This window comes from Desmodus rotundus, chromosome 8 (genome assembly GCF_022682495.2).
Source record: "Desmodus rotundus isolate HL8 chromosome 8, HLdesRot8A.1, whole genome shotgun sequence".
NCBI lineage: Eukaryota > Metazoa > Chordata > Mammalia > Chiroptera > Phyllostomidae > Desmodus > Desmodus rotundus.
In genome coordinates this window covers 90,463,337-90,478,807 of record NC_071394.1, presented here as the reverse complement: position 1 = coordinate 90,478,807, position 15,471 = coordinate 90,463,337, and the positions used below count along the sequence as shown (strand labels likewise).

The window sequence follows — 15,471 nt, the reverse complement described above, 5'->3', positions numbered from 1 at the left end:
TAGTATTTTCAAAAAGGAAACTTACTAGGAAGGGAAGGGAAAGCAAAAACAGAATGAAAGCCAGTGAGGTATACCAAGCAACCTCCTTTACTCATCTGTCCGGCATCAGCCTCCAGGGAATGTTTCCTGGGAATTTAGCCCTTCTTCCTTCCTCGGTCCACTCTGTATTGCCCACATTTATTTTTTTAATTATATTTTATTGATTATGCTATTACAGTTGTCCCAATTTTTCTCCCTATGTCCCCCTCCACCCAGCACTCACCACTCCCTCAGGAAATTCCCACACATTGTTCATGTCCATGGGTCATGCATAGGTTCTTTGGCTACTCCATTTCCTATGCTGTACTTTACATCCCCATGGCTATTCTGTAACTACCTATTTGTACTTCTTAATCCCCTCACCTCTTCACCCATTCATCCACACCCCCCTCCCATCTGGCATCCATCACAACACTCTCCATATCCATGATTCAGCTTGTTGTTGTTTGCTTAGCTTGTTTTTCAGAATCAATTGTTGATAGATTTGTATTTATTGCCATTTTATTGTTCATACTTTTGATCTCATTCTTTTTCTTAAACAAATCTCTTTAGCATTTCATATAATCATGGCTTGGTGATGATGAACCCCTTTAGTGTTTTCTTGCCTGGGAACCTCTTTATCTGTCCTTCGATTCTAAATGATCACTTCGCTGGGTAGAGCAACCTTGGCTGTAGGTCCCTGCTTTTCATGGCTTTGCATACTCCTTGCCAGTGCCTTCTAGCCTGCAAAGTTTCTGTTGAGAAATCCGCCAACAGTCTTATGGGAATTCCCCTGTAGGTGATTTTCTCTTGCTGCTTTTAAGATTCTGTCTTTAACCTGTGGCATTTTAATTATGATGTGCCTTGGAGTGGGCCTCTTTGCATCCATCTTGTTTGAGGCTCTCTGTTCTTCCTGGACTTACATGTCTACTTCCTTCACCAAATCAGGGAAGGGGTTTTTTTTTTTCATTATTTTTTTCAACTAGCTTTCCAATTTCTTGCTCTTTCTCTTCTCCTTCTGGCACCACTATGATGTGAATTTTGGACCTCTTGAGGTTGCCCCAGAGGCTGCTTACACTGTCCTCATTTTTTGGATTCTTTTTTCTTCTTGTTCTGATTGGTTCTCTTTTGCTTCCTTATGTCCCATATCATTGATTTGATTCTTGGCCACTCTATTGTTGTTTCCTGCAAATGATTCTTTATTTCAATTAGTGTATCCTTCATTTCTGACTGGATGTCTTTTATGCTGTTGAGGTCCTCACTAAGTTCCTTGAGCATCCTTATAACCAGTGCTTTGAGCTCTGCATCTGATAGATTGCTTATCTCTATTTTGTTTAGCTCTTTTTCTGGAGTTTTGATCTGTTATTTCATTTGAGCCATGTTTCTTTGTCTCCTCCTGGTGGCAGCCTCCCTGTGTTTGTTTCTATGTATAAGGTAGAACTGCTATGACTCCGTGTCTTGGTAGTGTGGCCTAATGTAGTAGGTGTTCTGTAGGGTCCAGTGACACAGTGTCCTCTATCACCCAAGCTAGATAATTGAGGTGCGCCCTTCCTGTGGGCTGAGTGTACCCTCTTTTTGTAGTTGAGCCTTGGTTGGTGTTGGCAGGTCAGTGGGAGGGATTTACCCAGGCCAATCAGCTGCAAGGACTGGCTGTGATCACTGACCACCAACCTCCACCCTCTGTGGAGGATCAGCTATGTGGGGACCGGGGGGCCCACATTTGTTTTAAGCCACTATGTATTGAGGCCTTCTCTGCCTGGCACTGTGCCATATGTGTCTAACTTCTACAAAAGTTTACTGAGCACCTACTACATGTACCAGTTTGCATTCTAGGTACAGGGATGCCGCTGTGATAAAGATGCGACAAAGTTGCTCCTGCCCTTGGGGAGCTGACACTAGTGTGAGAAGGCTAACCAGGACCAGGAGAGGATGCACACACAATATGACTTAGCTCTTTGAGGGACACAAGCAGGATAATGGGTCAGAGAGTGTCTGGAGCAAAGACACTACTTTAGGCAGAGATGATTTTCCAATGAAAAGCCACTTGAGCAGGGAACAAACCATTAATGAGGTGACTTGAGTAAGACTGTTCTAGGTAGGGGGCACATCCAATGCAAATGCAAAATCAAGCTCCAAAGTCTCAGGAATAGCCAGACATCCTGTGTGGCTGGAGAGAAATAGTGTGGGGTGAAGTGGCAGTAGGTGAGCTGGAGAAGTAGACTTTCAGTGGTGGGAGGCCCATCCAGACCAAACAGGTACTGAGGCCCCGTTGGACGTCATTGCAGGACATCAGTCTTCTTCCCTGACCTAACCTGTCCTGATAAGAGGGGCCAAGGGGCTCAACTGCCACAGACAGCCTATGGGAAGAGTACAAGTCACCTGGGGCTTGGTCAGTTTGAAGGGGTCTAGCTCAGACATGATGACCTTTACAGCTCAATAGGTCTCTGTTTGCTTGGGGCTTTCCTGCCTCCTCTCCCAGTCCTGCTACCTTGTCTGTCTGTCTGTCTGTCTCTCTCTCTCTCTTTGTCTCTCTCTGCCCCGATGGGGTCATGCAGAGTACAAGGGCAGAGAGGGCTACTCCTTGTGACTCCTCCTGCGGCCAGGGCTTCCCCAGAGTCCAGCTCAGCTAGGAGGAAGCAGGGTCCCCACTCTGCTGGAGCCAGAGGTTGCCCTCCTGGTGGGAGTAAGGCTAGACTAGTGACCTCTGAGACCCATTTCCAGCACCTGCTGCCTACGTTGAGAGGGCCCACTCACCCCATGACAGGAAACACTGGTGGGTTTCCCTCCTGTTTTAGAGGACCCCAAAAGTCGGGAACTGAAGTATGAATGGTTCAATGTTGGTGTCCTGGACTATGACAAGGAGAAGAAGCTGTACCTGGTGCACAAGACAGATAAGAATGGCTTGGTGCGAGATGACATGGGGAAGCCCATCCTGAACGGAGGGGTCACTGCTGAAGGTACAAGCTTACTGCCCCCAATCCAGGCAGACCCGCAGCTCAGGCTAGGCCTGGCCTGTAACTGAAGCCAACCCCTCACCTAGGGCACAGCCTGCTCATTTGGAATTTTCCCTTGCTCTGTTTGTCCTGTGGCTATCTGTCCCTAACCAGTGAGAACCAGAGGACCCACCCAGAGACCTCAGGAAGGGCAAATGGGCATTATTTGATATACCAACTCTGAGTAGCTAGTATTGGTATACCAACTCAGCATGATGGTGAGAAGGAACCCAAGGCCCATCAATTAGGGATGTCCATTTTAGTGTGGCATCAAGGAATGGGCATGTAAACAGCCACCCCTGTATAGCTCCTTGTTTGTGCAAAGCTCTTAACAGTTTTCAGAGCACTCACATCCATCCATGACAACCTGTGAGGTGGGCAGGGCAGCGAATACCAACATACCCATTTCACAGATGTGATGGGGGTCAGGAAAGGGAAACCCCTTGCTCAGGGCTACCATGCATCAGTGGCAGAGCCAGGCTGAACCCTGGGTGCTCCAACCCAGACAGCCCAACTGACTATCCCCTTCTCTCTCGCACCTGCCTGACCCCAGGAAGGCCACCCCTCCTGATCTGCCAATACTGGGTACCACGGATCCAGCTTCTCTTCTGTGCTGAGGACCCACGTGTGTTCACACAGCGTGTGGTCCAGGCCAATGCCCTGCGCAAGAACACGGAGGCGCTGCTGCTGTACAACCTCTATGTGGACTGCATGCCCTCTGAGGGCCAGCGGCTCCTCAATGAGCAAAGCCTAAGCAGAATCAAGCAGTGGGCCCTGAGCACACCCCGGATGCGCAAAGGGCCCTCGTGAGTACCTGCCAGACCTTTCCCCATGCCCAAACATTACCACTTCCAGGAAACACTCCCATGGGGAAGTAGTGCTGCCCAGGGGTAGAGCTACCTTCACACTTGTCTGTTTGTGGCTGTCTTGCCCACTGAGCTATGGACTTGTTGGATCTCAAATAATTTCTTGTTCACCTCCAAATCTTTCATTATCAATATGGACTCATGGGTTCTTACTTTATTCAAAGGGCTATCATCTGTTGCTGCCATTTTTTATTTTGGTATTCAAATTGTCCCAGATTTGGCCAGTGGGACCCCCTTCAAAGTGGTTCCTCTGTCCTTTTAACGTGTTCCTATTGTTCTTTGAGCATATTTTTACTTCCTAGCACAGCAAGAAATTCTGGGCTCGTCTTGCACTTTCCCAGACTTAGCCCTGAAATCAGCTATTTCTCCAAGGAGCCCTGGTTCCATTTAGTGGGGAATGGTATTTAGAAGCCAAGGTCTAGGCATTAGATGTGCTCATTGCTATTGGGAAATCATTGCTTTGAGGCTTTTAGACCAGACAAATCTGGGAAATATATATGTATATTATCACATTATTATATTTCATTACATTTTATGTATAGTCTCCACACACATTTCTGTCTTTATATCTATCTATTGATCTGTTAAAAATCATGAGTTCATACTGATACCTTAAAATTCACTCCAATACCATACGGCTCATTCTCACTTGTACGTATTTCTTACTTATTTCTTCTGAAGAAAAATGGCTCCCATTGTTCATAATGTATTTCCTTATTTGCTCAGTCCTAGAATACACACAAAGTATTTTCAAATTGCTAATCCATATCCTTTAAAAGAAAACCCCTACTAATACTTTGAAGTTTGTTCAATGTTCTTTTTCTCTCTAGCCTGGGAGCATATAGTCTAAATACTGTGTTCCAAAGTTACTTGGTTTAGTTCTTCCCACTCCCTTTAGTAGGATAAGTTCCTGTAATGAAATACAGCTTGGTCCATTGTGTGTATGTATATATACACATATACATACATACATTCATATATGTACACACACTTATAGTGGGAGAATATATATTCTATATAATGCATATATATTTAGTATATACCTCTGTGTGTATATGTGTGTCTATATATCAAAAAGGTACACTCGGAGATTTGTCACTCTCCACCCCTATTCATTATATCCTATTCACATCTCCCTTATTTTCCACCCTGTTCCCACCACATGTTCATAGGTAATAATATCACTAGTTTCTGATTTATCCTTCCTATATTTCTTTTTGCACAAGTGAGCAGACATGTATACTTTCTTTTACCCCTTCCTTCTTACATGACAAGTAGCACACTGTAGACGTTCTTTTACACCTTGCCTTTTTCACTTACAGTATATCCTAGAAATCAATCCATATCAGTTCATTGAGCTGTCTTTCATTCTTTTTTACAGCTGCTTATTTATCTATTGTGTGGATGTTCTATTGTTCTGTTTTTCTGTTTATGCACTTTACTTAGGTTTTTTTCCTTTTCTGTTATGTTTATTGAGGTGACAATGGTTAGTAAAATTATATAGGTTTCAAGTGTATTACAGTTTTATATTTTAATTATATTTTATTGATTATGCTATTACAGTTGTCCTGATTTTCCTCCTTTGCCCCCCTCCAGACAGCACCCTCCACTCCCTCAGGCAATCTCCACACCATTGTTCATGTCCATGGGTCATGCATATAAGTTCTTTGGGTGCTTCATTTCCTATACTGTCTCTACATCCCTATGGCTATTCTGTAACTACCTATTTGTACCTCTTAATCCCCTCACCTCTTCACCCATTCCCCCACACTACCTCTCCCATCTTGCAACCATCAAAAAGCTCTCTATATTCATGATTCTGCTTGTTGTAGTTTGCTTAGTTTTTCAGAATCAATTGTTGATAGATTTGTATTTATTGCCATTTTATTGTTCATACTTTTGATCTCATTCTTTTTCTTAAACAAGTCTCTTTAGCATTTCATATAATCATGGCTTGGTGATGATGAACCCCTTTAGTGTTTTCTTGCCTGGGAACCTCTTTATCTGTCCTTCGATTCTAAATGATCACTTCGCTGGGTAGAGCAACCTTGGCTGTAGGTCCCTGCTTTTCATGGCTTTGCATACTCCTTGCCAGTGCCTTCTAGCCTGCAAAGTTTCTGTTGAGAAATCCGCCAACAGTCTTATGGGAATTCCCCTGTAGGTGATTTTCTCTTGCTGCTTTTAAGATTCTGTCTTTAACCTGTGGCATTTTAATTATGATGTGCCTTGGAGTGGGCCTCTTTGCATCCATCTTGTTTGAGGCTCTCTGTTCTTCCTGGACTTACATGTCTACTTCCTTCACCAAATCAGGGAAGGGGTTTTTTTTTTCATTATTTTTTTCAACTAGCTTTCCAATTTCTTGCTCTTTCTCTTCTCCTTCTGGCACCACTATGATGTGAATTTTGGACCTCTTGAGGTTGCCCCAGAGGCTGCTTACACTGTCCTCATTTTTTGGATTCTTTTTTCTTCTTGTTCTGATTGGTTCTCTTTTGCTTCCTTATGTCCCATATCATTGATTTGATTCTTGGCCACTCTATTGTTGTTTCCTGCAAATGATTCTTTATTTCAATTAGTGTATCCTTCATTTCTGACTGGATGTCTTTTATGCTGTTGAGGTCCTCACTAAGTTCCTTGAGCATCCTTATAACCAGTGCTTTGAGCTCTGCATCTGATAGATTGCTTATCTCTATTTTGTTTAGCTCTTTTTCTGGAGTTTTGATCTGTTATTTCATTTGAGCCATGTTTCTTTGTCTCCTCCTGGTGGCAGCCTCCCTGTGTTTGTTTCTATGTATAAGGTAGAACTGCTATGACTCCGTGTCTTGGTAGTGTGGCCTAATGTAGTAGGTGTTCTGTAGGGTCCAGTGACACAGTGTCCTCTATCACCCAAGCTAGATAATTGAGGTGCGCCCTTCCTGTGGGCTGAGCGTACCCTCTTTTTGTAGTTGAGCCTTGGTTGGTGTTGGCAGGTCAGTGGGAGGGATTTACCCAGGCCAATCAGCTGCAAGGACTGGCTGTGATCACTGACCACCAACTTCCGCCCTCTGTGGAGGATCAGCTCTGCAGGGCCAGGATGGTGGTGCTCCAATGTGGTTTGTAGCTGTCCACTGGGTGCACTGGCCCTGTGATTTCCCTGGTGGTGCAGGCCAAGGTCAGCCACCACATGTGTTTTGCCTGGGACCACCCTGCCTGAGCTATAAAGCAATCTGAGATGGCTGCTACCTCTGCTGGGCTTGGAGTTTCCCAGGGGAAGCCAAACTCTGAATCTAGCCTGGCTACTGCTAGTGCTGGGCTTGGGGCTCACTGAGACCACCAGCTGGTGCTCTTTGAGAGGATTTAGGAAGTTTTGAAGCATGAGCCAAACCAGCCATTCACATGGAAAAGCAGCTTAGGTGGGCCATAGGTTATGTGGTGAGGAGACTCTGGCGATATCCAAGGGGGGTCACCTGATGTTAGCCAGGTTGGTAGAGTCTCAGATATGGCACCAGCTTGCCAGCTCTGTGGGGGGAGGGTTTAGAAAAGGGACAATGGCCTCTGCTGGCCTTGATTCCAGACCCTTCAGTTTCTCCCTGTATATCACTAATGCCTTTCAAGCTGCTACCCCAGTGCCAGAGCTCAGAGGGAGTAAGTCTAAGTAGATGAGTCTGTGTGTGGGTTCTTTAAGAGGAACTGATTGGGGCTCTAGAAGTTCCTTGCACCGACTCAATCTCTGCTGGTTATTGCAGCCAGAAGTTGTGAGGACTAATCTTACTGGCACTTGAACCCTGAGCTGTGGGGCCTGGTGTGGGGCAGGAGCTCCTCACTCCCAAGATATTCCACTCAAATTTTGATCCACCACACATAGGTTAGGAACCAGCCTATTCTGCGTCTGCACCCATTCTACGAGTCTAGATGGGTGTGGTTTCTTTAATTCCATAATTGTTAGACTTCTATTCAACTTGATTTCTGACAGTTCTGAGTGATGGTTGTTCTATATTTTAGTTGTAAGTTTGATGTGGTTGTGCGAAGAGGTGAGCCATGTCTGCCTATGCCGCTATCTTGACTGTTTATTACAGTTTTAACTATAGGTGTTTTATAGTATGTTCTAATGTCTAATAGACATTAATGTCTAATGTCCTTTCAGTTAAAGCTAAATGTAGAGAACCAAGATGGCGGCGTAGGTAGACACACTGTGCCTCCTCGCACAACCAGAACTGACAGAAAATCGAATGGCAAGGAAGTCCGACACCAAGGAAATAAAAAATAAACATCCAGACCGGTAGGAGGGGCAGAGACGGGCAGCCAGGGCGGAGAGGACTCGCGTTGCTGTGGCAGGACCGAGACTGGCGGAATGTGGAACAAACGGGGCAGGCAGTCTGACCAATAGCAGACCCTGCGGCCCCACATTCACGCACGGATAAACCAGACAAACAGCGGGGAGCAAAGCAGACCACGCAACCCAGGGCTCCAGCGCAGTGAAATAAAGCCTCAAACCTCTGATTGAAAGCACCCGTGGGGGTTGGGGCGGCAGCTAGGGAGACTCCCAGCCTCGCAGGAGAGGTCGTTGGAGAGACCCACAGGGGCCTGGGGCGTGCACAGGCCCGCCCACTTGGGAACCAGCACTGGAGGGGCCCAGTTTGATTGTGGGTGGTGGAGTGAAGGGTTGGAGCCTGGTGCAGAGTGGAGCGGGCGCCATTGCTCCCTCTCAGCCCCTCCCCCACATACAGCGTCACAACGCAGCGACCAGCGTTACCCCACCCCGCCCTGGTGAACACCTAAGGCTCCGCCTCTTTCAGTAACAGACACACCAAGACAAAAAAAAAAAAATGGCCCAAATGACAGAACACTTCAAAGCTCCAGAAAAAATACAACTAAGCAATGAAGAGATAGCCAACCTATCAGATGCACAGTTCAAAACACTGGTAATCACGAAGATCACAGAATTGGTTGACTTTGGTCGCAAGTTAGATGAAAAAATGAAGGCTATTCTAAGAGAAACAAAGGAAAATGTACAGGGAACCCATAGTGATGGGAAGGAAACTGGGACTCACATCAACAGTGTGGACCAGAAGAAAGAAAGAAACATCCAACCAAAAAAGAATGAAGAAACAAGAATTTGGAAAAATGAGGAGAGGCTTAGGAACCTCCAGGACATCTTGAAACGTTCCAACATCCGAATTATAGGGGTGCCAGAAGGAGAAGAGGAAGAACAAAAAATTGAAAACTTATTTGAACAAATAATGAAGGAGAACTTCCCTCATCTGGCAAAGGAAATAGACTTCCAGGAAGTCCAGGAAGCTCAGAGACTACCAAAGAAGCTGGACCCAAGGAGGAACACACCAAGGCACATCATCATTACATTACCCAAGATTAGACAGAAGGAGATAATCTTAGAAGCAGCAAGAGAAAAGGGCACAGTTACCTACAAAGGAGTTCCCATAAAGACTGTCAGCTGATTTCTCAAAAGAGACCTTACAGGCAACAAGGGGCTGGAAAGAAGTATTCCAAGTCATGAAAGGCAAGGACCTACATCCCAGATTACTGTATCCAGCAAAGCTATCATTTAGAATGGAAGGGCAGATAAAGTGCTTCCCAGATAAGGTCAAGTTAAAGGAGTTCATCATCACCACGCCATTATTATTTAAAATGCTAAAGGGATTTATCTAAGAAAAAAAGATCAAAAATATGAACAGTAACATGACAGCAAACTCACAACTATCAACAATTGAACCTAAAAATAAAAACAATAACAAACTAAGAAAACAACAAGAACAGAATCACAGAAATGGAAATCACATGGAGGGTTATCAGAGGGGAGGCGGAGGGGGGGAAATGGGGGAATGGTACAGGGAATAAGAAGCATAAATGGTAGGTACAAAATAGACAGAGGGAGGTTAAGAATAGTATAGGAAATGGAGAAGCCAAAGAACTTATATGTACGACCCATGGAAATGAACTAAGAAGTCAGGGGAATGCTGGTGGGAGAGGGGGTTGCAGGGCAGAGGGGAATAAAGGAGAGAAAAAAATGGGACAACTGTAATACCATAATCAATAAAATATACTTTAAAAAATAAGTTTCATACATACATATATTCCATAAAATCTACCTTACTGATTATGTTATTTATATCTTATATATCCTCATTTTGTCAGAGTACTGTGTAATATATATAAATTGCAGCTTTTAGCATTAAAAAGTGTCCTTGATCAGGTCTAATGCTTTTTACTTGAATTTTACTTTGTTTTTTATCAGAATTATAACCTAGCTTGTTTTTTGTTTCCATGTTCCTGATGCTTCTTTGGCCATCCTCTATTTTCAGTCTTTCTGAATTACTTTAAGTAGGTCTCCTGTTATCAGCATATTGTGTCTTTGTGAGTCAAACTGAAAATCTTTTTCTTTTTTTAAAAATATATTTATTGCTTATGCTATTACAATTGTCCCATTCCCCCCCCCCTTCACTCTACTCCATCCTGCACACACCCTCCCTCCCACATTCCTCCCCTATAGTTCATGTCCATGGGTCATACGTATAAGTTCTTTGGCTTCTACATTTCCTATACTATTCTTACCCTCCCCCTGTCCATTTTCTACCTACCATTTATGGTACTTATTCTCTGTACCTTTCCCCCCTCTCCCCCTCCCACTCCCCTGTTGATAACCCTCCACGTGATCTCCATTTCTGTGGTTCTGTTCCTGTTCTAGTTGTTTACTTAGTTTGCTTTTGTTTTTGTTTTAGGTGTGGTTGTTAATAACTCTGAGTTTGCTGTCATTTTTACTGTTCCTATTTTTGATCTTCTTTTTCTTAGGTAAGTCCCTTTAACATTTCATATAAGAAGAGCTTGGTGGTGATGAACTCCTTTAACTTGGCCTTATCTGAGAAGCACTTTATCTGCCCTTCCATTCTAAATGATAGCTTTGCTGGATACAGTAATCTTGGATGTAGGTCCTTGGCTTTCATGACTTCAGATACTTCTTTCCAGCCCCTTGTTGCCTGTAAGGTCTCTTTTGAGAAATCAGCTGACAGTCTTCTGGGAACTCCTTTGTAGATAACTGTGTCTTTTTCTCTTGCTGCTTCTAAGATTATCTCCTTCTGTCTAATCTTGGGTAATGTAATGATGATGTGCCTTGGTGTGTTCCTCCTTGGGTCCAGGTTCTTTGGTAGTCTCTGAGCTTCCTGGACTGGAAGTCTATTTCCTTTGCCAGATGAGGGAAGTTCTCCTTCATTATTTGTTCAAATAAGTTTTCAATTTTTTGATCTTCCTCTTCTCCTTCTGGCACCCCTATAATTCAGATGTTGGAACGTTTAAAGATGTCCTGGAGGTTCCTAAGCCTCTCCTCATTTTTCCGAATTCTTGTTTCTTCATTCTTTTTTGGTTGGATGTTTCTTTCTTTCTTCTGGTCCACACTGTTGATGTGAGTCCCAGTTTCCTTCCCATCACTATGGGTTCCCTGTACATTTTCCTTTGTTTCTCTTAGAATAGCCTTCATTTTTTCATCTAACTTGCGACCAAAGTCAACCAATTCTGTGATCTTCATGATTACCAGTGTTTTGAACTGTGCATCTGATAGGTTGGCTATCTCTTCATTGCTTAGTTGTATTTTTCTGGAGCTTTGATCTGTTCTTTCATTTGGGCCTTTTTTTTTCTTGTCTTGGCGCGCCTGTTACGTAAAGGGGCGGAGCCTTAGGTTTCCCCCAGGGCAGGGTAATGTTCTGGCTGCACTGTGACGCTGTATGTGGGGGAGGGGTCCTATAGGGAGCAATGGTGCTTGCTCCATTCTCCTTTGGTTTTCAGTCACTCCTTCCACTACCCACAGTCAAATTGGGCCCTTCTGGTGCTTCTTCCCAGGTGGGTGGGTTTGTGTGTGAGGCTGGGAGTTTCTCCTGCTGCCACCTCAGCCCCCACAGGTGTTTCCAATCAGAGGTTTGAGGCTTTATTACCCCGTGCTGGAGCCCTGGGTTTCACAGTCTGTTTCGCTTCCCGCCGTTCCTTCCGGTTTATCTATGAGCGAATGTGGGGCCACAGGGTCTGCCAGCCACCACCCTGTGGGCTCTGTCAGCTGCAGCCTGGCCTGTCCCATTCCACAATCTGCCACCTCCCTGGGTCCACCAGCCGCCGCCTTGCCCCTAGTCCTCCCCACCCGGCTGCCCATCTCCGCCCCTCCTACTGGTCTGGATGAATGTTTCTTCTTTATCTCCTTGGTTGTCAGACTTCCATACAGTTCAATTTCTGTCAGTTCTGGTTGTTTTTTGTTTTTAAATTGTTGTCCTTCTTTTGGTTGTGCGAGGAGGCACAGTGTGTCTACCTACGCCTCCATCTTGGCCGGGAGTCCCGAAAATCTTTTTCTTGTAGTAAGTGATAGAGCTGATATGTTTGATCTCAATTTTGTCATATTATTTGATGTTATAATTAATATAACTATTATAATACAATGCAATTGTATTATACATCCTCTATATATAGAGGATGTATATGTACATCCTCTGTACATATATAGAGGATGTACAATACATCCTCTACAGGATGTATTTTATTTGTTCTTTTACTTTTTAAATTTATCATGGTGTTTAGGAAGGCTTGTGCCTTTATTTTAGTTGTTTCTTTTGTATTTATCCCCTTTATAATACTTATAATTCTCTGCTTTTCTATTTAATCTTTTAACATCTGATTTGTCAGTTTTTAATGAATCTTCTAACACCCTTCTATTTCCTATGCAATGATCCTCAATTTCATTCTAGTTTCCTCATTCCTTTGCCCTCCCATTTTTAGTTGCTTTTTTCTTTTCTTTTTTTTTGTCTTTTTTAAAATTTTTATTGTTATTCAATTACAGTTGTATGCCTTTTCTTAGTTGCTTTTTTTTCTACTTAATAGTTTAACATGATATATTTGGAAAAGATTTTATTTATTTATTTTTAGAGAGAGGGGAAGGGAAGGAGAAAGAGAGGGAGAGAAATATCGACGTAAGTAGACATCAATCAGTTACCTGTCACATGTGCCCAGACCTGGGACCAGACCCGCAACCCAGGCATGTGCCTTGACCTGGAATCAAACCAGCCTCTCACTTTGTGGGACAACAGTCAGAGATAACATGATATTTTTTCACTCTCATCTCTATCTTTGTTTTATCCTTAAATCTACAATTAAATAAATGTATTAGTCTTCTTTTCCTGAAGTTTTCCTGAAGTATCCCTATCATCTTGTAGGGGAGGAAGAAAGTCATTTTTCCTTATACCCTTCGTGGCTGAGGCTCTGTAATAAAAGACAGATTAACAAGAGAAGAGCATACAAATTATTTAATTTGTTTTAGTTCACATGGGACCCTTCATAAGGAAATGAAAACCTGAAGAGGTTAAACCTGAGCATTTTTATGCTAGACTTGGTGAGGAGTGGAAAGATGTAGGAAAATGTATTAAGACAAGTGGATATGAGCTAAGACTAGTAAACTGGGGAAAACTTATCAAAGCCTGTTCCTTTAGATTCCTCTTGATATAGCTCCATCGTGGAGCTAAGGATGCCCATTTCCTCCAAGGTATAGGGAGAGCACCTCTCATGAGAGGGTCTTGTGACCTGCTTCAGGAAAAGGTCAGAGGGTCCTTCCTGCAGCTGCCATTTCTCAAGTTCTCTTCAGCTCAAATAATTCAATATGCCAACTTGCCATATTTTGGCATAATGTGTCTGGAACCCCATCAATCTCTTGCTTGGATGAAATTCCTCTTCTAGTATGTTCCCTATAAAAGGCTCAAGGATATAGTGTTCCTAGAGTTCTTGCACATTTAAAATTTGAAAGACAACTTGACTGGATATAAAATTCTTGGTACATACTTTTATTCCTAGAGGGTGTTTGTTTTTTCTTATGCTACTCTTGTTGCCTTGCTTTGTATGTTGCTTTTGAAGAATCATGCCAATCCAATGCTCTGTCTCTTGTAAATTGTTTGATTTTTTTTTTTTGGTTTTGAGTCATTGGGGATTTTTTTTTTAATCTTTAAAGCCCAATCATTTTACCAAAGTATGCCTCAGAGTTGATCATTCTGGGTCAGTTTTCCCAAGTACACAATTGCCCTTCTCAATATAGAAATTCAGACATTCTTTCGTTTCTGGAAGTTTTTTTAATTATAGGTTTTTTTTTTCTTCCAGAGCAGGAAGGTCTTTGTCTGTACCTTTTAAACAAAGAATACATTTGTGAAGACTGGAGAGACAAAGGGGAGTCGGGGTGGGTAGTCCATGGTGAAGAAGTAACTGGGAAGATAGGGGCTAGTTTGACAAGGTTTGTTGGTATGTCTGGACAGATGACTCAGCAGCCCCCAATTCTCCAGCTGCCTGTCCACTGTATTTCCCTTTCCCCTGATTTATAATTTTAAATATTAGTTCTGTTTCATGGTTTTGTTTTTCTTCAGAGATTCCACTATATATCTATATCTATCTGTCTGTCTGTCTACCTTGCTTCTTCCTTGCCAGTTTCTAATTCAACCACTTTATGACCCTTTTTAGTTCTTTCTTTTTATCATTTTCATTCTCTTGGGTATATTCCCACCTTTCTTCAATGTACTTTATGACATTTTTTATTTGACTCTATTCTTCCTTGGGCACCTTGTAATTTAGCCTTCCTTCCTGAGGTAATTTTGTTTTTTCCATTTCTTTTCTGAGTTCAATCAAATATCTTTTCTTCCTATTTTCCTATTTCTGTGTTTTATTTTTGAATTTCTGATTCAAGGTGGTTTTTTCCATATGCCCAATCACGTGTTTGAAGATGTTTAGTTCAGTTTGAAGTATTGTGTTAGTTTTTTCCTGTTATGTCTTTCTTTTTGAGGGATGGATGAGACTTTTCATCAGTTAAAGTGTTCTCTCTCTTTTTCTTGTAGTAGCTTTATATAAATATATTTACTTTCACCTATTCGTTTCATGGCTTTGGGATTTTTTTTTACAAGATTCCTAGTTCACAGGGTGCCCTCCTCTGTTAGTGTAACAAACAAGTTTTTTGTTTTTGTTTTTTTAATGGATGGCTGTGTGTGTGTGTGTGTGTGTGTGTGTTTGCAAAAAAGAATGGTGTCCTCCAAGTTTTTTGTTTTATCTTTTAGGACTCTCATTTCCCCTTTTACTTCTTTTCCAATCACCTTCTAATCTCCAAATGACTCCTCTTTCCTGTTACCTTTCCCCTCATAAGTCACACCTTTCAAGAAGCTGCCTTGACCGTGTGCACATGAGTTTCTCCCTTGCAGTCAGTGCTCTGATTTGCCAGCACTCTTGTTCAGTATTTCTGCAGGTGGGATGGGCTTGTTCTTTCTGGCAGGACTTTAGACCAGTCTTAGAGCTACCACTCTTCCCTCTTTGCACAGTTTTTCTCAGTCTCCCCTCATTCTCTATGAAGGCTTGCAGCAGGAGTGTGAGCACTACCTCACTGGGGTTTGATACTTATTTTTCTACTTAAAGATAATGTAAAGTTTGAGCATTCTTTCTATTCTAGTTGTGCTGAAGGTGTTATTTGTACTTGTATGTATGTATGTATGTATTATTGAGAGTGTGCTAGGAGAATTGAATTGATGTAGCCACCATTACCTTGATTGCCCAGAGTTCCACTTCTTGAGTGTTAGATTATTTGGAACACTTTTGGCTTCACATAG

At 42.8% G+C, this 15,471-nt stretch overlaps 1 protein-coding gene across 10 annotated transcripts in view; it reads left to right on the top strand.

Annotated features, from left to right (window-relative positions):
• DNAH1 (dynein axonemal heavy chain 1) overlaps positions 1–15,471 on the top strand; it is a 78,578-nt gene that overhangs the window by 10,364 nt on the left and 52,743 nt on the right. For 9 of the 10 annotated variants that reach the window (XR_008427479.1, XM_053929557.2, XM_053929556.1 and 6 more), the window contains exons 7-8: positions 2,814–2,975; positions 3,565–3,817. The exons of the other annotated variant lie outside the window; for it this stretch is intronic. Coding sequence is in view for 8 of the 9 variants with exons in the window: in XM_053929557.2 (XP_053785532.1) it covers positions 2,814–2,975; positions 3,565–3,817 (415 nt within the window). In the remaining variant the exon portion in view is untranslated. The remainder of the gene's footprint in view (positions 1–2,813; positions 2,976–3,564; positions 3,818–15,471) is intronic. 10 annotated transcript variants of the gene reach the window in all.